This window comes from Pantherophis guttatus, chromosome 17, assembly GCF_059756535.1.
Source record: "Pantherophis guttatus breed Tessera chromosome 17, ASM5975653v1, whole genome shotgun sequence".
NCBI lineage: Eukaryota > Metazoa > Chordata > Lepidosauria > Squamata > Colubridae > Pantherophis > Pantherophis guttatus.
In genome coordinates, this window is record NC_142079.1 from 7,798,897 (window position 1) to 7,814,309 (window position 15,413).

At 45.6% G+C, this 15,413-nt stretch overlaps 1 protein-coding gene across 4 annotated transcripts in view; it reads right to left on the reverse strand.

Annotated features, from left to right (window-relative positions):
- Positions 1-3,444: 3,444 nt before the first annotated feature.
- The window catches only part of CLTCL1 (clathrin heavy chain like 1), a 60,894-nt gene continuing 48,925 nt past the window's right edge, over positions 3,445-15,413 (reverse strand). The window contains exons 29-34 of one of the 4 annotated variants that reach the window (XM_060683814.2): positions 14,363-14,533; positions 12,607-12,828; positions 10,700-10,720; positions 8,129-8,204; positions 7,521-7,551; positions 3,445-5,033 (exon numbers count right to left, since the gene is read on the reverse strand). In XM_060683814.2, the coding sequence (XP_060539797.1) occupies positions 7,541-7,551; positions 8,129-8,204; positions 10,700-10,720; positions 12,607-12,828; positions 14,363-14,533 (501 nt within the window). In that variant the 3' untranslated portion in view covers positions 3,445-5,033; positions 7,521-7,540. The remainder of the gene's footprint in view (positions 5,034-7,520; positions 7,552-8,128; positions 8,205-10,699; positions 10,721-12,606; positions 12,829-14,362; positions 14,534-15,413) is intronic. The other 3 variants (XM_087880208.1, XM_060683812.2, XM_060683813.2) reach the window with 3 other exon arrangements.

Here is a 15,413-nt window from a genome sequence, read left to right on the forward strand (position 1 = left end):
GTTGCGTGGGGGGGAGAGGGGGCGCCGCTCTCCCCACCAACCTCTGGGAAGCGTGCACGAGAGTGGAGGGGTTGCATTCACATGACACCCCCCCCAGCTTTGCAAGGAGGGGAACGCCTGTGACCTTGTCGATCAGAAAGGTCGGTGATTCGAATCCCCAGGATAGGTCTCCTGGGTGAGCAGGGGGTTGGACTAGATGACCTCCAAGATCCCTTCCAACTCTGTTACTGTTACTTCCTGGCTGGCTCCCAACCCCTGGGAAGCGTGCATGGGAGTGGAGGGATTGCATTCACACGACCCCCCCCCCAGCTTTGCAAGGAGGGGAAAGCTGGTGGCGTGGAGGCCAGCCTGTTCCCGGCTGCGTGGAGTGGGTGCTGCCCCCCAACCCCTGGGAAGCCTGCATGGGGGTGGAGTGGTTGCATTCACACGGTGCCCCCTTACACAGGGAAGGTCTCTGCCGGGCACTTCCTGTGCAACCCAGACTTCCAAATGGAGTTATTTGGGGATGGGGTCGTCTCAACCCGAGGTCTTCCTACAAGAGGTTCAAAGGAAGTCCCGCGTAGGTGCAAGGAAGGAGGGGTGGGTTGCTCTCTGCTTCCGCCTCTTTGCAAGGCGAGAGTGTACCTGTGCACGAGACAGGTACATCCCCTAGTGGTGACCAAGGGGATTTCAGGGGCTGAGGTTTTAAGGGCGTGCGGCCCTCTAGTGGTCCCTAAGAGAATGTCACCTGGGACTTCCCCAGTCACCTGAGAGGTTTACCTGTTCCCTGTTCACCAGGGGTGACCCGAAGACTAGATCCGCTAGGAAAGGTGGTGGACTCAGGTACAGGTGCTCCTCGACTTAAGACCGCAATTGAGCCCAGAATTGATGTTGCTAAGTGAGAAATTGGCTAAGGGCTCCTTTTTACGACTTCTCTTGCCAACGTTTGTGAAGTGAATCACTGCAGTTGTTAAATGAGTAACATGTATTTATTATGATGGTCGCAGTCTCCCGGGGATTCATCTCATCACTTTTTGCAACCTGTCAATCAAAGCCAGATTGACTAGCAAGAAAGATCCTAAAATGGGGGCAAAAACTCGTTTAGCTATCTTGCTTAGCAATAGAAATTTTGATCTGGGTTTGTGGCAGGAAATCAAGGATTATCTGAAGAAAGAGAAGAGTTTCTAAAGAGGTGAACTTTCTTTTAACCTCGCATTGTTCAATTGTCCTTAAGTCTAATGCCCTTAAAACCTTCCTTTTCCAACAAGCCGGGCTGGCCTAATTCTTTTTAAGTGTTTTTAATTGTTTTGTTTATTGTTTTAATTAATGGGGCCAAATTTATATATATATATTTTTTAACTGTATTTTAATATTTGTATTTGATGTTTTTATTTGGCTGTTCACCGCCCTGAGTCCTCAGGGAGAAGGGCGGTATACAAATTCAAAAATAAATAAATAAATAAATTTTTCACGGGTGTCGACGGCTTGGTCTACTCCATGGACCATCTTCCAGGTTTTTTTTTGCTGTGCCCCCCAACGGAATGGAGTACGCGATGTTGGCTCGCGGGCTGGCACGGAAGTCTTCTCGGCTCCAGAACCAATGCGTGAATTGCAACCAAACTGGCTTTTTTTGTTGTTGCAAAAACAGCTCGCTTGCAGCTGGAAGCTTGAAACAAAGACTGCATTTCAAGCTTGGTTCTATGCCATATTGGCGCAATTTAAGGACAACCTGTCCTTTAAAAAACACACACACACACCCCCAAAAAACCAAGAGGCTGCGGGAAAAGAAATACAATTACATCTAGCTATCTCTCTGGTTTCTTGGCAAAGTTGCAGAAGCCGTTTTTCATGGCTTTTTCCTTGGGTTGAGAAGACTGGCCCAAGGTCGGCCAGTTGGCTTTGTGCCGAAGGCCGGACTAGAACTCACGATCTCCTGGTTTTTAGCTTCGTGTCTTAAATCATTAAACTGGCGCTAACACTAGAGCGAAAAAAAATTAGCCTGAGTAGAATCGGAAAGAAAACGATTCCGTCAGCTTCGGCTCTGTTCGCATACCGAGCCGTTTTTTAAAAAACAGAGTCGGAAGGGAGCTTGGAGGTCTTGGATTCGAATGACGTGCTAATATCTGCAACCCGCAGACCCCCAAAACTGGGTGCAATGTCTGAGCTCTGCCACCAAGACAGATTTTCAGAATTTTCCTATGTTTAAAAAGCAAGCTCTTATATCCATGGCGAACCTATGGCACGCGAGCCGTCGCCCTAAATCAGCTCCACCGCGCATGTGTATGCACCTCCTGCAGGCCAGCTGATTTGGGGGTCTCTGCCGCGCATGTGGGAGACGCATGCCCGTGCCACCCCTCCCCTCCCAGGAGTCTCCACGCGGCCCGTTTTGGATGCCAGTACAGGGCTCGCGTGGAGACTCTGGGAGGGCGAAAAATGGGCCTACCGGAAGTCCAGAAACGGGACATTTCCGGCCTCCAGAGGGCCGGGGGAGGCTGTTTTCGAAACCGGTAGTTTCCGGGCTCAGGAGGCTTCACAGAGGCCTGCTAGGAAAGCACTGTGAAGCAGTGAATGCCATTGCTATTGCCCTTCCTTCCCTCCCTCCCACCCTGTGGTTAGAATGCAGTACTGCAGGCAACTTCTGCTGACTGCTGATTGCCTGCAATTTGGCAATTCGAATCTCACCAGGCTCAAGGCTGACTCAACCTTCCATCCTTCCGGGTGGGTAAAACGAGGACCCAGATTGTTAGGGGCAAATAGGCTGACTCTGTAAACCGCTTAGAGAGGGCCGTAAAGCACTGTAAAGTGGTATATAAGTCTTAAGTGCTATTGCAATCTATCTATCTATCTATCTACCTATCAATCAAATCAGCCTTCCATCCTTCCGAGGTGGGTAAAATGAGGACCCAGATTGTTGGGGGCAAGAGGCTGACTCTGTAAACCGCTTAGAGAGGGCCGTAAAGCACTGTAAAGTGGTATATAAGTCTTAAGTGCTATTGCAATCTATCTATCTATCTACCTATCAATCAAATCAGCCTCCCATCCATCCGAGGTGGGTAAAATGAGGACCCAGATTGTTAGGGGCAAATAGGCTGACTCTAAACCGCTTAGAGAGGGCCGTAAAGCACTGTAAAGTGGTATATAAGTCTTAAGTGCTATTGCTATCTATCTATCTATCTATCTATCTATCTATCTATCATCTATCTATCTATCATCTATCTATCTATCTATCTATCTATCATCTATCTATCTAATCAGCCTTCCATCCTTCCGAGGTGGGTAAAACGAGGAGATCCAGATTGTTGGGGGGCAATAGGGCTGACTCTGTAAACCGCTTAGAGAGGGCCGTAAAGCACTGCGAAGCGGTATATAAGTCTTAAGGGCTATTGCCAAGCGCGATCTTCACGGGCTGCCAGGTCCTCTGATCCCTTGCGGTCCCCACCGTTGCGAACCACACAGCGACACCGGTTTGGTTTATGTTTATAATTGAACTTCCATAATAGTCATGATTAGCACAAGATCCATAGCCATAAACTTATACATGGTTATCTAGGTTGTTGGTTGTTGCTGCTGCTGCTGTTGTTGTTTTTAAGTACATAAAACGTTAACGATATACGTTCTCTGAAGAAGTGGCACCAAAAGTGTAGCAGGATTCGGTCGCCGTTGTCTTATCAGGAGGGGGGGGGGAGGAGGAGAATGCAAGAACGCAGGTGGCTTCATCGGACAGAATTCTGGCAAAGCCGAGAAAAAATAATAATAATAACAATAACAATAATAAAAAAAATTTGACCTACTGGGGGTCAGTTCAGGATGCCCGGCAGGCTTCAAATAACAACCAGAAGAGATGCTTTCAGGATGGAGATAACGAATAAGCAAAATCTTACGCTTTTGCTACGATTCTTTAGCGTCGGTGTGATCCTAGAATCTTACGCGTTTTTTCCAATGTTTACGGCTCCCCCGGGAATAGAGATACGCCGAAGTTGGCTTGCAAATCTTGGTCGCTGCCATTGGTGGGTTTTTTTTTTTAATTTTGTCCTTTTAAATACCAGTAACCTCCTTTGTGGTGCTCGCCCTGCGTTACTACGGGAAAAAGACATCGGGGGAATCACCTGCGCCGAGATAGGATCCGATTTATTCTCCAATCAAGGGTTTCCAAAAATACTCCAAGAAGCAATTCCTCCCCCACCCCACCCCTTTTTTTTTTCCTCTTTCAATCTCGGTGGCTTTCTATCAAATCTACAACTCTTCCCATTCTACATACTTAAATTCCTTTTTTTTTTTTTTGGACCGGGCATTACAAACATACAGGAGGAAAGGAGGAAGAAGAGGAGTGTTTTACATATGATTTTAAAAACACGTCGCTCCCACCAGGAAATCGCCAAAGCTAATTCCACCTTATTCGCCCGACTGCGACGTTTGTGAAGAGTACCTTCGTAAGCATTAACCACTGGAGGCCGTCCAGAAACAACTGGATTAGCAACAAACGAACAAAAAAAACGGATTCTGCAGATGAATTTAAAAATAAAAAAAAGCAACAGCAGTCCTTTCTGTCATTTCTTGGGACATCTTCTCCCCCGCTCCCACCCTCCCAACTCTGGCCTGAAGAAGTTATTGCTGTCTTAATGGAGCAGAGATGCCACCTACGATATGGAGAGAGCTTTTGGGTGGCCGGTGCCAAAAAATAAAACGAGCGGGGGGGGGGGGAGGAGGGCAGGGCAGCCGCCTCGTGGAAATTTGAAATGTAACAGGACTTTAGCAATAAATAACAGCGTCCTTTACAGGTCTCTGAGCCATGGAGGGCGCAGGAAGTCGGTCGAGCCAATGGAGAAGGATGTCTGGTGCCTTCTGGGACAAAAAAAAAAAAAAAAGGAAGGAAGGAAGATGGGACGGAAAGAGAAGAAGAGGTGACCGGTGAAAAAAGATCGGTCGCAGTGCAAGTTACATGTTGAATCCGTAAACCGGCGGCTGGCCGAATCCTGGTGGTGTTGGGTACGCGTAAGGAAAGTTGGCCTGGGGAGGAACGGCGTTGGGGCCGGCCGTCAGCATCAGTTGCTGGCCTGTAAGGAGGCAGAGAAGGTTGGTTAGGAAACGAAAAGCCAAGTCTCACCTGGATAGACCTTTCGGGTATTTGGAGGCCTGGAGGCTAAAACGTATGGTTGAAGGGCGGAGGGAGCTAGGTAGGTTCTAGATGAGGGGTGTCAAACTTGATTTCATTGAGGGCCGCATCACGGTTGTGCTTGACCTCAGGGGGCCAGGGGAGAGTCATGGTGTGGCCAGGGTGGGAGTGGCCAGCTCGACGTCACTCATCGAGACTCTATTTTCGGTCACGTTGGCCCTCCTGGGCTCCGTTTTCGACCACTACGGCTGTTGTGGCCCCACCCTCTGAGCCTATCCCATCGGAGGAAGAAAGCTCCGAACATGAGGAAGAGGAGTCAGCCAGGCCTCCCTCTCCAGGCCCCTCCCCTCTGGCACTGTCTCAGGTGCCGGCCGAGGGAGAGGAGATTAGCCGGGAGACAGGTGTCTCGGATGAGAGTGAAGGAGACGTCATTCCTGGATGCACGCCAACGAAGGCGTGATAAATGATGGCAGCAGTTAAGGAGGCGTGCTAGGGATTAGAACTGAGTCACTGGACCACACCCCAGAGACTATATAATAGAGGGTGGTGGCCAGTGATCCCTGTGACGAACAAAAACAAACCCTGGATAGTCACTAGAACACGGCTGAAGCTGCCGAGAGGAATATTGTTTTTGTTGGACTCTTGTACGCTGAGTATATTATCTTTCTGTTTCTGTGGCAATAAAAGCACTTGGCAGACCGTGTGTATATCGCTGCCAAGTTGGAGATAAAGACCTGGGTGCGTGCCAAGTGCTTCCTTAACCCTCGGCTGGCTGTGTTTGTGTGTGTGTGTGGACAGGGACAGATCGACGGCCTTCCCAAGCTCCGTTTTCGGCTGTGATGGCCTCCTGCAGCCCTCTGCCAGCGAAAACGGAGCTCAGGGCGGCTGGCCGTGGCCTCCCCAAGTTCCCTTTTCGCTGACAGCCCCACCGCGGGGCTGGTCCTTCGCTGTTTCCAAGGTGGGCCCGCGGGCCAGATCTAAGCACCCCGCGCCCCCGAGTTTGACACCCCTAGACTAGATTATCGAAGAGAAGGACTGGGGTTGGGGCGGGAGGACATTCGTCGCCGTCTTCTCAGATTTGAAGGGCTGTCACAGAAAAGAGAGGATTGATCTACTCTCCAAAGAAGCGTTTGGATGAGAAGGAGGGCATCAGTAATGGAGCAGATGGAAGGAATAACTATAGATGTGTTGGCGAACCTATGGAAGGTGTGCCGGAAGCGGCATGCAGAAAAATCCCATGTGGGACACGCGGCCTCGCTGGCTTCTCTTCCGTGTTCCTGTGCACACATGCGCACTGAGTCAGCTGGCCTTCATGCGCGTGGGAGCGCTGAAACCTGGAAGAGCAGCGCGCATTACGGCACCCAAACTTCTGGGTTTACGTGGCGTGCATGCACGACAGTCAGCTGTTCATCGGGCGTGCCTCTGCGCCGGAAACCGGAAGTTTGAGTGCCATTGGGCGCATGCACGATGGAATGCTGCTCTTATGATTTTTGGTGCTCCCGCGTGCGCGAAGTCCAGTGAGACTGCGCGGTCCAGGCGGGATGGTTTTGCGTGCCATTCCCGGCACGCAGGTCGGCATGCAGTGACGTAAAAGATTAGCCTTCACTGAACTATAGAGTAGCCTGAGGAAACTTCTCTGACGTTGCAGTGCCTCCTTCTCTTCAGTTGGCACCGTAAGCAAGAAGGGTTTGGCTTTGGGTATCTAAGGTGACGGAACTCTAGATTACCATATTTTTCGGAGTATAAGACGTACCTTTTTCCCCCCAAAAAAGAGGGTGAAAATCTGGGTGCGCCTTATACTCCGAATGTAGCCCCGCCTGGCTTCTCAAACGGAGGTTTCAGAGGCTGAAAAAAGCATCAGAAACAAAGCTTCAGAGAAGAAGACCCTAAATAGAGCTTCAGAAAAAAAGCCCCCCAAAACAGAGCTTCAGAAAAGAAGCCCCCAATCAGAGCTTCAGGAAAAAAAGCCTCCAAACAGAGCTTCAGAGGCTCTTTTTTCTGAAGCTGTTTTGGAGGCTTTCAGAGGCAAAAAAAAAAGCAAGGCACAGAGCTCACAACCAAGGAACCTGTTGCTAAATTCACCTCTGGGAACAGCTGATTGGGGGTATTCCAGGAGGCCGATCCACCTGCCAATCAGCTTTTTTCTTATTTTCCTCCCCCAAAACTAAGGTGCGTCTTATACTCCGGTGCATTTTATACTCCGAAAAATACGGTAAGGGAATCTTTTAATGTTAAGGTACGATATAGAACATCTGCGGGAAGAAGGCTGGAACAAACTGCAGTTAGATCTGTTAGTTCTTCGTCCCCCAGCCTAAGCGGAGAATTAATTTTGCCACACGTCAAACACACATGGGGGGGGGTTAACGGTACACATGCCTCATGCAGGGAATTCCCCCTGTGTAAACGCCATGCCCGCAGGCAGACTGACCTCGCCATCTGCAGCTTCCTTTAATGGAGACCTAAGAAGGCAATTGTCAGTAAAATCTACCTTCTGCCAAATGATCTCGGCGAGATTTTAGGTGGGTTGAGAAACATGGTTTCATGTCCTCAAGCAAAAAACTCCACCCACCTACCCCGCCCTCCCGCCCCCAGATTTCATTCCCCAACTTCTTACTCCTTAATCTTCTTAATCTGTATCAGCTATCCATCAGCTCTTGCTCTCTCTCAGCTATCATCCATCCATCCATCCATCCATCCATCCATCCATCCATCCATCTGACTATCCTTACAAGCTGGTTCTTTGACAGAAAAAGATTAGGTGGACAGAGGACAAGGGCCAAGGAAGTGGCTCAAAAAAACCTCTCAAGGTTGTAAACCCCGAGAAATGTTGTAAGTCAGAAGTGTATCAATGGCTGTGTCTTAAAACCTTAGAGGGAAAACATAAACCAAATTAGCTAAATTTCTTCTAGAATTACTAATTCGTAATACCACGTAGAGGAATTAGGAGAAGGGAGCGGAAGAGTTTAAGATTTTAAAAAGTCATCTAAATTAACGAAAGGCCCAGGAAACAAACAAACATATATATATTCCACTTACCAAATACTATAGGAGTAGGTTCTGCTACTTGCTCCTCGTCTTTCCTTAGACTTTCCGAAGCATCGAGTTTATCCACCTAAGTTGTAAAAGGAAAACAGGATACGTTCAGGAGAGACCCTGAGGCAGGCCTGAGTTTGGTGGCCACCCTTAACCTTACCTTTCCCCAAGTTAAGTTCCAAACTCTTAAGGCAGATTTCATTTCAGGTTGCCAACTGCTTCTGTTTTAGAGGTCTCTGGGATGGGAGAACCTGGTGGACGCGTTGCCTGTTTGGAAGCCAACTGCTAAGGGGTGGAATTTGCTCAGGATCTTGACCGAGGTACGAGCAAGGATGGGATAAGTCAAGTGGGCAGGATGAACCAGAGAGGGCTGCGGATAGGATTCGCTTTCAAAGCTTTCGGTGGGTCCCAAGGGATGAACCGCAGAGGGAAAATTTGGGGGGCGCGGAGGCTCTGGGAGGACGAAAAACGGGCCTCCCTAAAGTTCCAGAAATCCGAAAATGGACCCGTTTCCGGAGCCTGGGGGAGCCCGCTTTCACTTTCCCGGAGACTCGAGAAAAGCCTCTGGAGCCTGGGAAGGGCAAAAAAAACCAAGCCTATCGGAAGTACAGAAAGTCTGGAAATGGACCAGTTTCCGGCCTCCGGAGGGCCCCTGGAGCCCAGGGGAGGCCGTTTTCGCCCTCTTGGAGGCTCAAGGAAAGCGTCCGGAACCTGGGGAGGGCGAAAACACTCACCCCCCCACCCCCGCCGTGGTGCAGGAGGCCGAATAGGCAACACTCCCATGGCCACGCCCACCCAGCAACTGGGCAGAGAACCGGTTGCTAAAAAATTTTCAATCCCACCCCTGCGTACGTGTTCTCGCCAAATGGCAGCTGGGCAAATTAAAACCTGCTCTTACCAATCTACGTCATGCATGTGGCTGACCACAAGCCACTCATTTACTAACAGGTAAACTCTTGAGCCCTTTCTAATGGGAAGAGCTAAGAATTGAGGAGGCAGGAGAAGAGGCGGAGTGAAGTGAGCCATTAGCCTAGAATCGTTACGTTCTCACAAACGGGTCTAAAAGCGCAACCTCTCTTCGAATTCCACTGGCCCTTCTCGGCCGCCAATTTAGGGCGGGCATTCTCACGGTACGGCCAAAAGCGTTCAGGCTTTGTTAATAGGGAAGGATGTCTTTCGGGAACTAGCCGTTAGGTAGAGGTTTGGGTGATGGAAGTTAAAGCAACTTGCAGTAAAAGGAGGGGAGGTTTATCGCTAAGTTCCGAGTACTAAATTAGTTCTTATTTTAAAAACCGGACTTATGGTGCATGCGGTTTCTCAAAGACTAAAGGCTTAGTAGACACTTACCACTTGCAAAAATCCAACCAGACTTTCAACCTGGAAAGGGCCACAATGGACACTTTGGAGTACGGTGAATCTTATTATTTATTTAGTGAACAGATTTGGGGGGAAGGGAGGGCTATACAGATAGTTCTTGACTGTTGTTTCATTTAGTGACCGTTTGAAGTTACAACGGCACTGGAAAAAGTGGAAACTTATAACACGTGAGACCCTTGGGAGCATCCCCCATGGTCACGTGATTTACATTCGGGATGCTTGATAACTGATTCATATTTATGACAGTTGCAGTGTCCCCGGGGTCATGTGATCACCTTTCGTGGCCGTCTGATGAACAAAATCAATGGGGGAAAGCCAGATTCACTTAACGACTTAACTAACGTAACAACAGAGATTGACTTAGAACTGTGGCAAGGAAGGTCATAAAATGGGTCAAAACTCACTCAACAACATTTTTGTTGCAACAAAAATGGTGGTCATAAGTCAAGGACTACCTGTATTCATTTTTGATACTTTCCACAGAATAAATAGCTGTGTTTTTTTGTTTGTTTGTTTGTCTGTAATAGCCAGAAGTACTTTAGGTAGATCTGTAATTCCAGGATCAGGAAAGCTGACCGCTGGATTAATAATCCTTCAAGAATGATCCAATCTATCAGATATATATTGAACATATATTATACTGCTAAACACTTTTGGTAGTCTTCAGTGAAAACTAGATGTACTTAAAAGTAAAGGTTCCCCTCGCATGTATGTGCTAGTCGTTCCCGACTCTAGGGGACGGTGCTCATCTCCGTTTCAAAGCCGAAGAGCCAGCGCTGTCCGAAGACGTCTCCATGGTCATGTGGCCGGCATGACTCAACGCCAAAGGCGCACGGAACGCTGTTCCCTTCCCACCAAAGGGGGTCCCTATTTTTCTACTTGCATTTTTTACCTGCTTTCGAACTGCTAGGTTGGCAGAAGCTGGGACAAGTCACGGGAGCTCACCCCGTTACGACGTTCTTAAAAATGCGTAAATATTTGGGTTTTTCTTCCCAATGAAGCAGATGAAGTCCGGCTGGATTTTTCCAAGTTCTTTATGAAGTGATATTTACTATATGATATTAGTTTAGATGAAGCTAAATTATTCTGCTTTTCGGTGCAAGCTACAGCGAGATGGCTGGATCTTTTAAGATCTACTTTTTAAGGACACCGATTAAAAACAACAACACAAGTGCGTAAAACTAGAGAGACCGTCACCTTATTAAACAGACCATCAACCTGTAAAGGAAATTAAAGAGGGGAGTATTTAAAATCCAAAAAAAAAAAAAAAAAAAAGGTCGCAAAATCAAGTTTAAGACAAACGCAAAAGAAAAGGCAACATTGGGGTAGAAACAGAAGAATGCCACAGAATTAGGAAGGAGAAGTAGTAAGAGGGACACGATATGTGAAGCTCTAAAAAACCTTTGTTTTACTCAAATGTTTAATGTTGATTTATAGACATAATAATAATAATAATAATAATAATAATAATAATAATAATAATAATATAAAAAAAATAGCAGTCAACGGTATTTGTGATGCATTTTTAAATGTTCAGTTGACCGAGTTTTATGTTTAATAAATAAATAATAATAGTAATGATAATCTTAATAATAATAAACTTGGTTGATATCTAGGATGCACTTGGTTGATACCGAGGACGCTGGCAGCAACCCATATCAACCATTAGCACCAGTCAATTATATTTGTGATACATTTTTAAATGTTCAGTTGACTGAGTTTTATGTTTAATGAATAAAGTAATAATAATAATAATAATAATAATAATAATAATAATAATAATAATAAGTGATTCACTTAACAACGGTGCCAAGATAGATAGTAAAAAATGGAGCAAAGCTCTCTTAGCAACCGTCTCGCTTAGCAAACAGAAATCTTGGGCTCCATTGTGGTTGTAAGTTGAGAGCTACTTGTATTTCTAGGCCACAGAGCTTCTTGATTTTATTTTTTTTTTAAAAAAATAAACCCAACAGGTCCTAGCTCCAAGCAACTAATGCAGGCAGCCTACTTGCTGTTGAAATCGCACCTGCCAGGCTGAGACCAATGTTTAATTACAGGCATTAAGCAATCCATGTCTCCAAAGAGGGATCAGCAATCAACAGCTTTAATTAAGCAAACGAGGCATCGGTGCTGGTGGTCCCCAAGCACTCAAGATGTCTTAAAAGTCATCCAGCAAGTTTTTGACAAGTTTTTTTATCTATCTATCTATCTATCTATCTATCTATCTATCTATCTATCTATCTATCTATCTATCTATCTATCTATCTATCTATCTATCTACCTATCTACCTATGTCTCTTTCTCTCTCTATATATTTATATCTATCTATTATCTCTATATATCTGTCTATCTATCTATATCTATTTATTTGTTATCTATCTAGCGTTATCTATGTCTTTTTCTCTCTAAATATTTATATATATTTATCTATCGTTATCTATCTTATATCTATGTCTCTCTCTATTTATATCTATCTCTATATTTATATCTCTCTATATATATCTGTCTATATATCTAGCTATTTATATTTTATATCTATTTATGTCTCTCTTTCTCTATATCTATTATATCTATATTTATATTTATATGTTTATCTATATCTATCTATTATCTATAGCTATCTATCATATCTATCTATCTTTATATATATTTATATCTATCTATATTTATCTACTGTTATGTCTGTCTTATATCTATCTGTATGTCTCTCTTTCTATATATATATCTATATATACATCTATCTCTCTATCGTTATCTATCGCTATCTATCATATCTATGTCTCTCTTTCTCTATATATATCTATATTTATATCTATCTATATCTATGTCTCTCTTTCTCTAAATATAGTTATATCTATCATCTCTCTCTCTCTCTCTCTCTCTCTCTCTCTCTCTCTCTCTCTCTCTCTCTCTCTATATATATATATATATATATATATTTATCTCTCTATATCTGTCTGTCTGTCTCTCTCTCGTTATCTATCTATCTGTCCATCTATCTATGTCTGTCTATCTATGTCTGTCTATGTCTATGTCCATCCATCCATCCATCTATTCATTTGGAGCAAGGCAAGACCCCTCTTTGCAGAGAAAGCTGTACTTACTTTGGTAAGGTACTCCCTCATCACCTGAATGAAGTAAGGCATCGCAAAGTCCATAATGTTGTGTCGCCATGCCAACTCCAGGACCACATCCGGATGCAGCAAGTCGTAAGACGTGAAGAGAGAAGCTGCAAAACACTCTTTCTTGTCTTCCTCCAGGAACCACTGAAGGAGCTTCTCAGCCAGCTCGGCGTCTTTGGACTCGGCCGCGTATTGCATGGCATCCTAAGGAAAAGCGACGTTTGTCACTTAAAATAGCCATTCGTTATTTTTATTGTAAAAAGGTATATACATAATTTTCTATTTATTTATCTTGTCATGTTTATGTAGTGTAATATTGGAGGGGGTGACCCTTGAAGAGCTGTATGCAACAAAATTTCATTTTAATGTATGCCAATTAGTGTATATTCAAAGTGACAATAAAGTTATTCTGTTCTGTTCAATTTCTATTCTATTTCTATTCTCCTTCCTTCCTTCTTTCTTTTTTCTGTTCTGTTCTATTCTCCTTCCTGTTCTGTCCTCCTGTTCTGTTCTGTCCTGCTCTATTCTCTTGTTGTGTTGTTCTCTTGTTCTGTCCTCCTGTTCTGTTCTGGTCTCCGGTTTTGTCCTCCTGTTCTGTTCTCCTTCCTGTTCTGTTCTCCTGTTTTGTCCTCCTGTTCTGTTCTCCTGTTTTGTCCTCCTGTTCTGTTCTGTTCTGTTCTCTCCTGTCCTCTGTCCTGTCCTGTCCTGTCCTGTCCTGTCCTATCCTATCCTATCCTATCCTATCCTATCCTATCCTATCCTATCCTTCTCTACTCTACTCTACTCTACTCTACTCTACTCTACTCTACTCTACTCTACTCTACTCTACTCTACTCTACTCTACTCTATTTTCTATTCTCACTGCCCATTGGTACATGCAGCGAAAGAAACTTCTGGGACCTTATTTTACCAAGAGTGTAACTTTACTGATAGATCCATATAGGCATAATAAAAAAGTAAAGCCAGTCCTGCTTTTCGGCACGAAAAGATGCAAAGTTAAAATCCCCCCTTTTCCCCGCTGGGCCACCCACTGTCCAGGATCCACCAATCCAGAGCAATCTTTTCTGCTTTGGGAAACAGTCTCCTCAGCTCAGAAGGCTCTCATCGTTCGGCCTTGAGATGGCGAGATTCTCCCAGGCCACCGACGGTACACATACATTCCTCAGTTCCCTCCTAGCCACCCATACAGTCCAATCATTCCTCCTCCCCTCCCTGATTTCTTGCTGTCCAGCTGAGTCAGGTCTGGGCAATAACTAATGCTGATAGAAGAGAGGATCCTACCTAGGAGTTATAACAGTCCTCGATTTACGACGGGCTCGTTTAGTGACCGTTCAAAGTTACCTCAGTAAACGGTACTACTTTTACGAGACCCAGGAATCAAAAAGGAGCCTTGATAGTACAGTGGTTTAATGCACCCTGTTATTAACACAGCTGCCTGCAATTTCTGCTGGTTCGAATCTCTCCAAGGCTCAAGGTTGACTCAGCCTTCCATCCTTTCTAAGGTAGGTGAAATGAGGACCCAGTTTGTGGGGGCAATAAGCTGACTTTGTAAAAATATACAAAAGAATGAAGGCTATTGCTTAACGCACTGTAAGCCGCCCTGAGTCTCCGGAGAAGGGCGGCATATAAATCAAATTAAAAAAAAAAAAAAAAAAAACCCGGACCACACGCACCCTTCCGCGCCCATTTTGCAAAAAAAAAAAAAAGAAAAAGAAAAAAAAAAAGATGAATAACTGACCTTATAAAGCCGATCTTTCTTGCAAAGTTCCACGCTCTGCTTCCACCGGTTATTGCCTTTGTACAAATAGGCGGCGATGCGCCGGAACTCAATTAATTTGTGCTTTTCGAGACGCTGAGCCAAGGTGATGTTATCGAAGTTATCGTAGGCATCGATAGATGCTCGCAGGCCCTGTTAGGAGACAGAAAAGGACCAGGCAGGAGTTAAGAGACTTTGCTGAAAAGAACCAGAGGGCCTGTGGGGTGTTTTTTTTTAAAATTATTATTATTAAATTTGTATGCCACCTGATTCCCAAAACCTCTGCCCCGCCCTCCAATTAAAAACCATTTACAGACAGTCCTTGACTTACAATGGTTTGTTTAGTGACCGTTCCAAGTTGCAACGGCATGGAAAAAAAGTGACTTAGGACCGTTTTTCACTCTTACGACCGTGGTGGCATCCCCACGGTCACCTGATCAAAATTCAGAATCTTGGCAACCGACTCGTATTTATGACGGGGGGGGGGAGTTGTCACATGGTCCCGTTTTGCGGCCTTCTGACGAGCAAAGTCGGGGGGGGGGTGAAACCAGATTCACTTCACAACCGTGTTACTAACTTAACCACTGCAGTGATTCGTTTAACGACGGCCGCAAGAAAAGTCGTAACGTAGGGCAAAAATGACCCCCCAAAAATGCCGCACTTAGCCACAGAAATTTGGGGTTCAGTTGTGCTCGTTAAGATGAGGATCACCTGTACACACCCACAAACACACCATCAAAAGATACACGATTTAAAAAGGAACTAGATGAATTTGTAGAAGAACGGGTGATCAATGGCTTTTGGTCTGGATGGCAATGTGGCATCTCCTGAATTACAGACCCCGATCTGTACAGATCTCAAAACTGGGGTCTACACCAGGGGTCCTCAAACTTTTTAAACAGGGGACCAATTCACGGTCCCTCAGACTGTGGGGGGGGGGGCGCGGACCGGCTGAGGGGGGGGGCATGGCTAGGTGGTCATGTGGCTGGGTGGGCGTGGCCAGGTGGTCATGTGGCTGGGTGGGGGTGGCCAA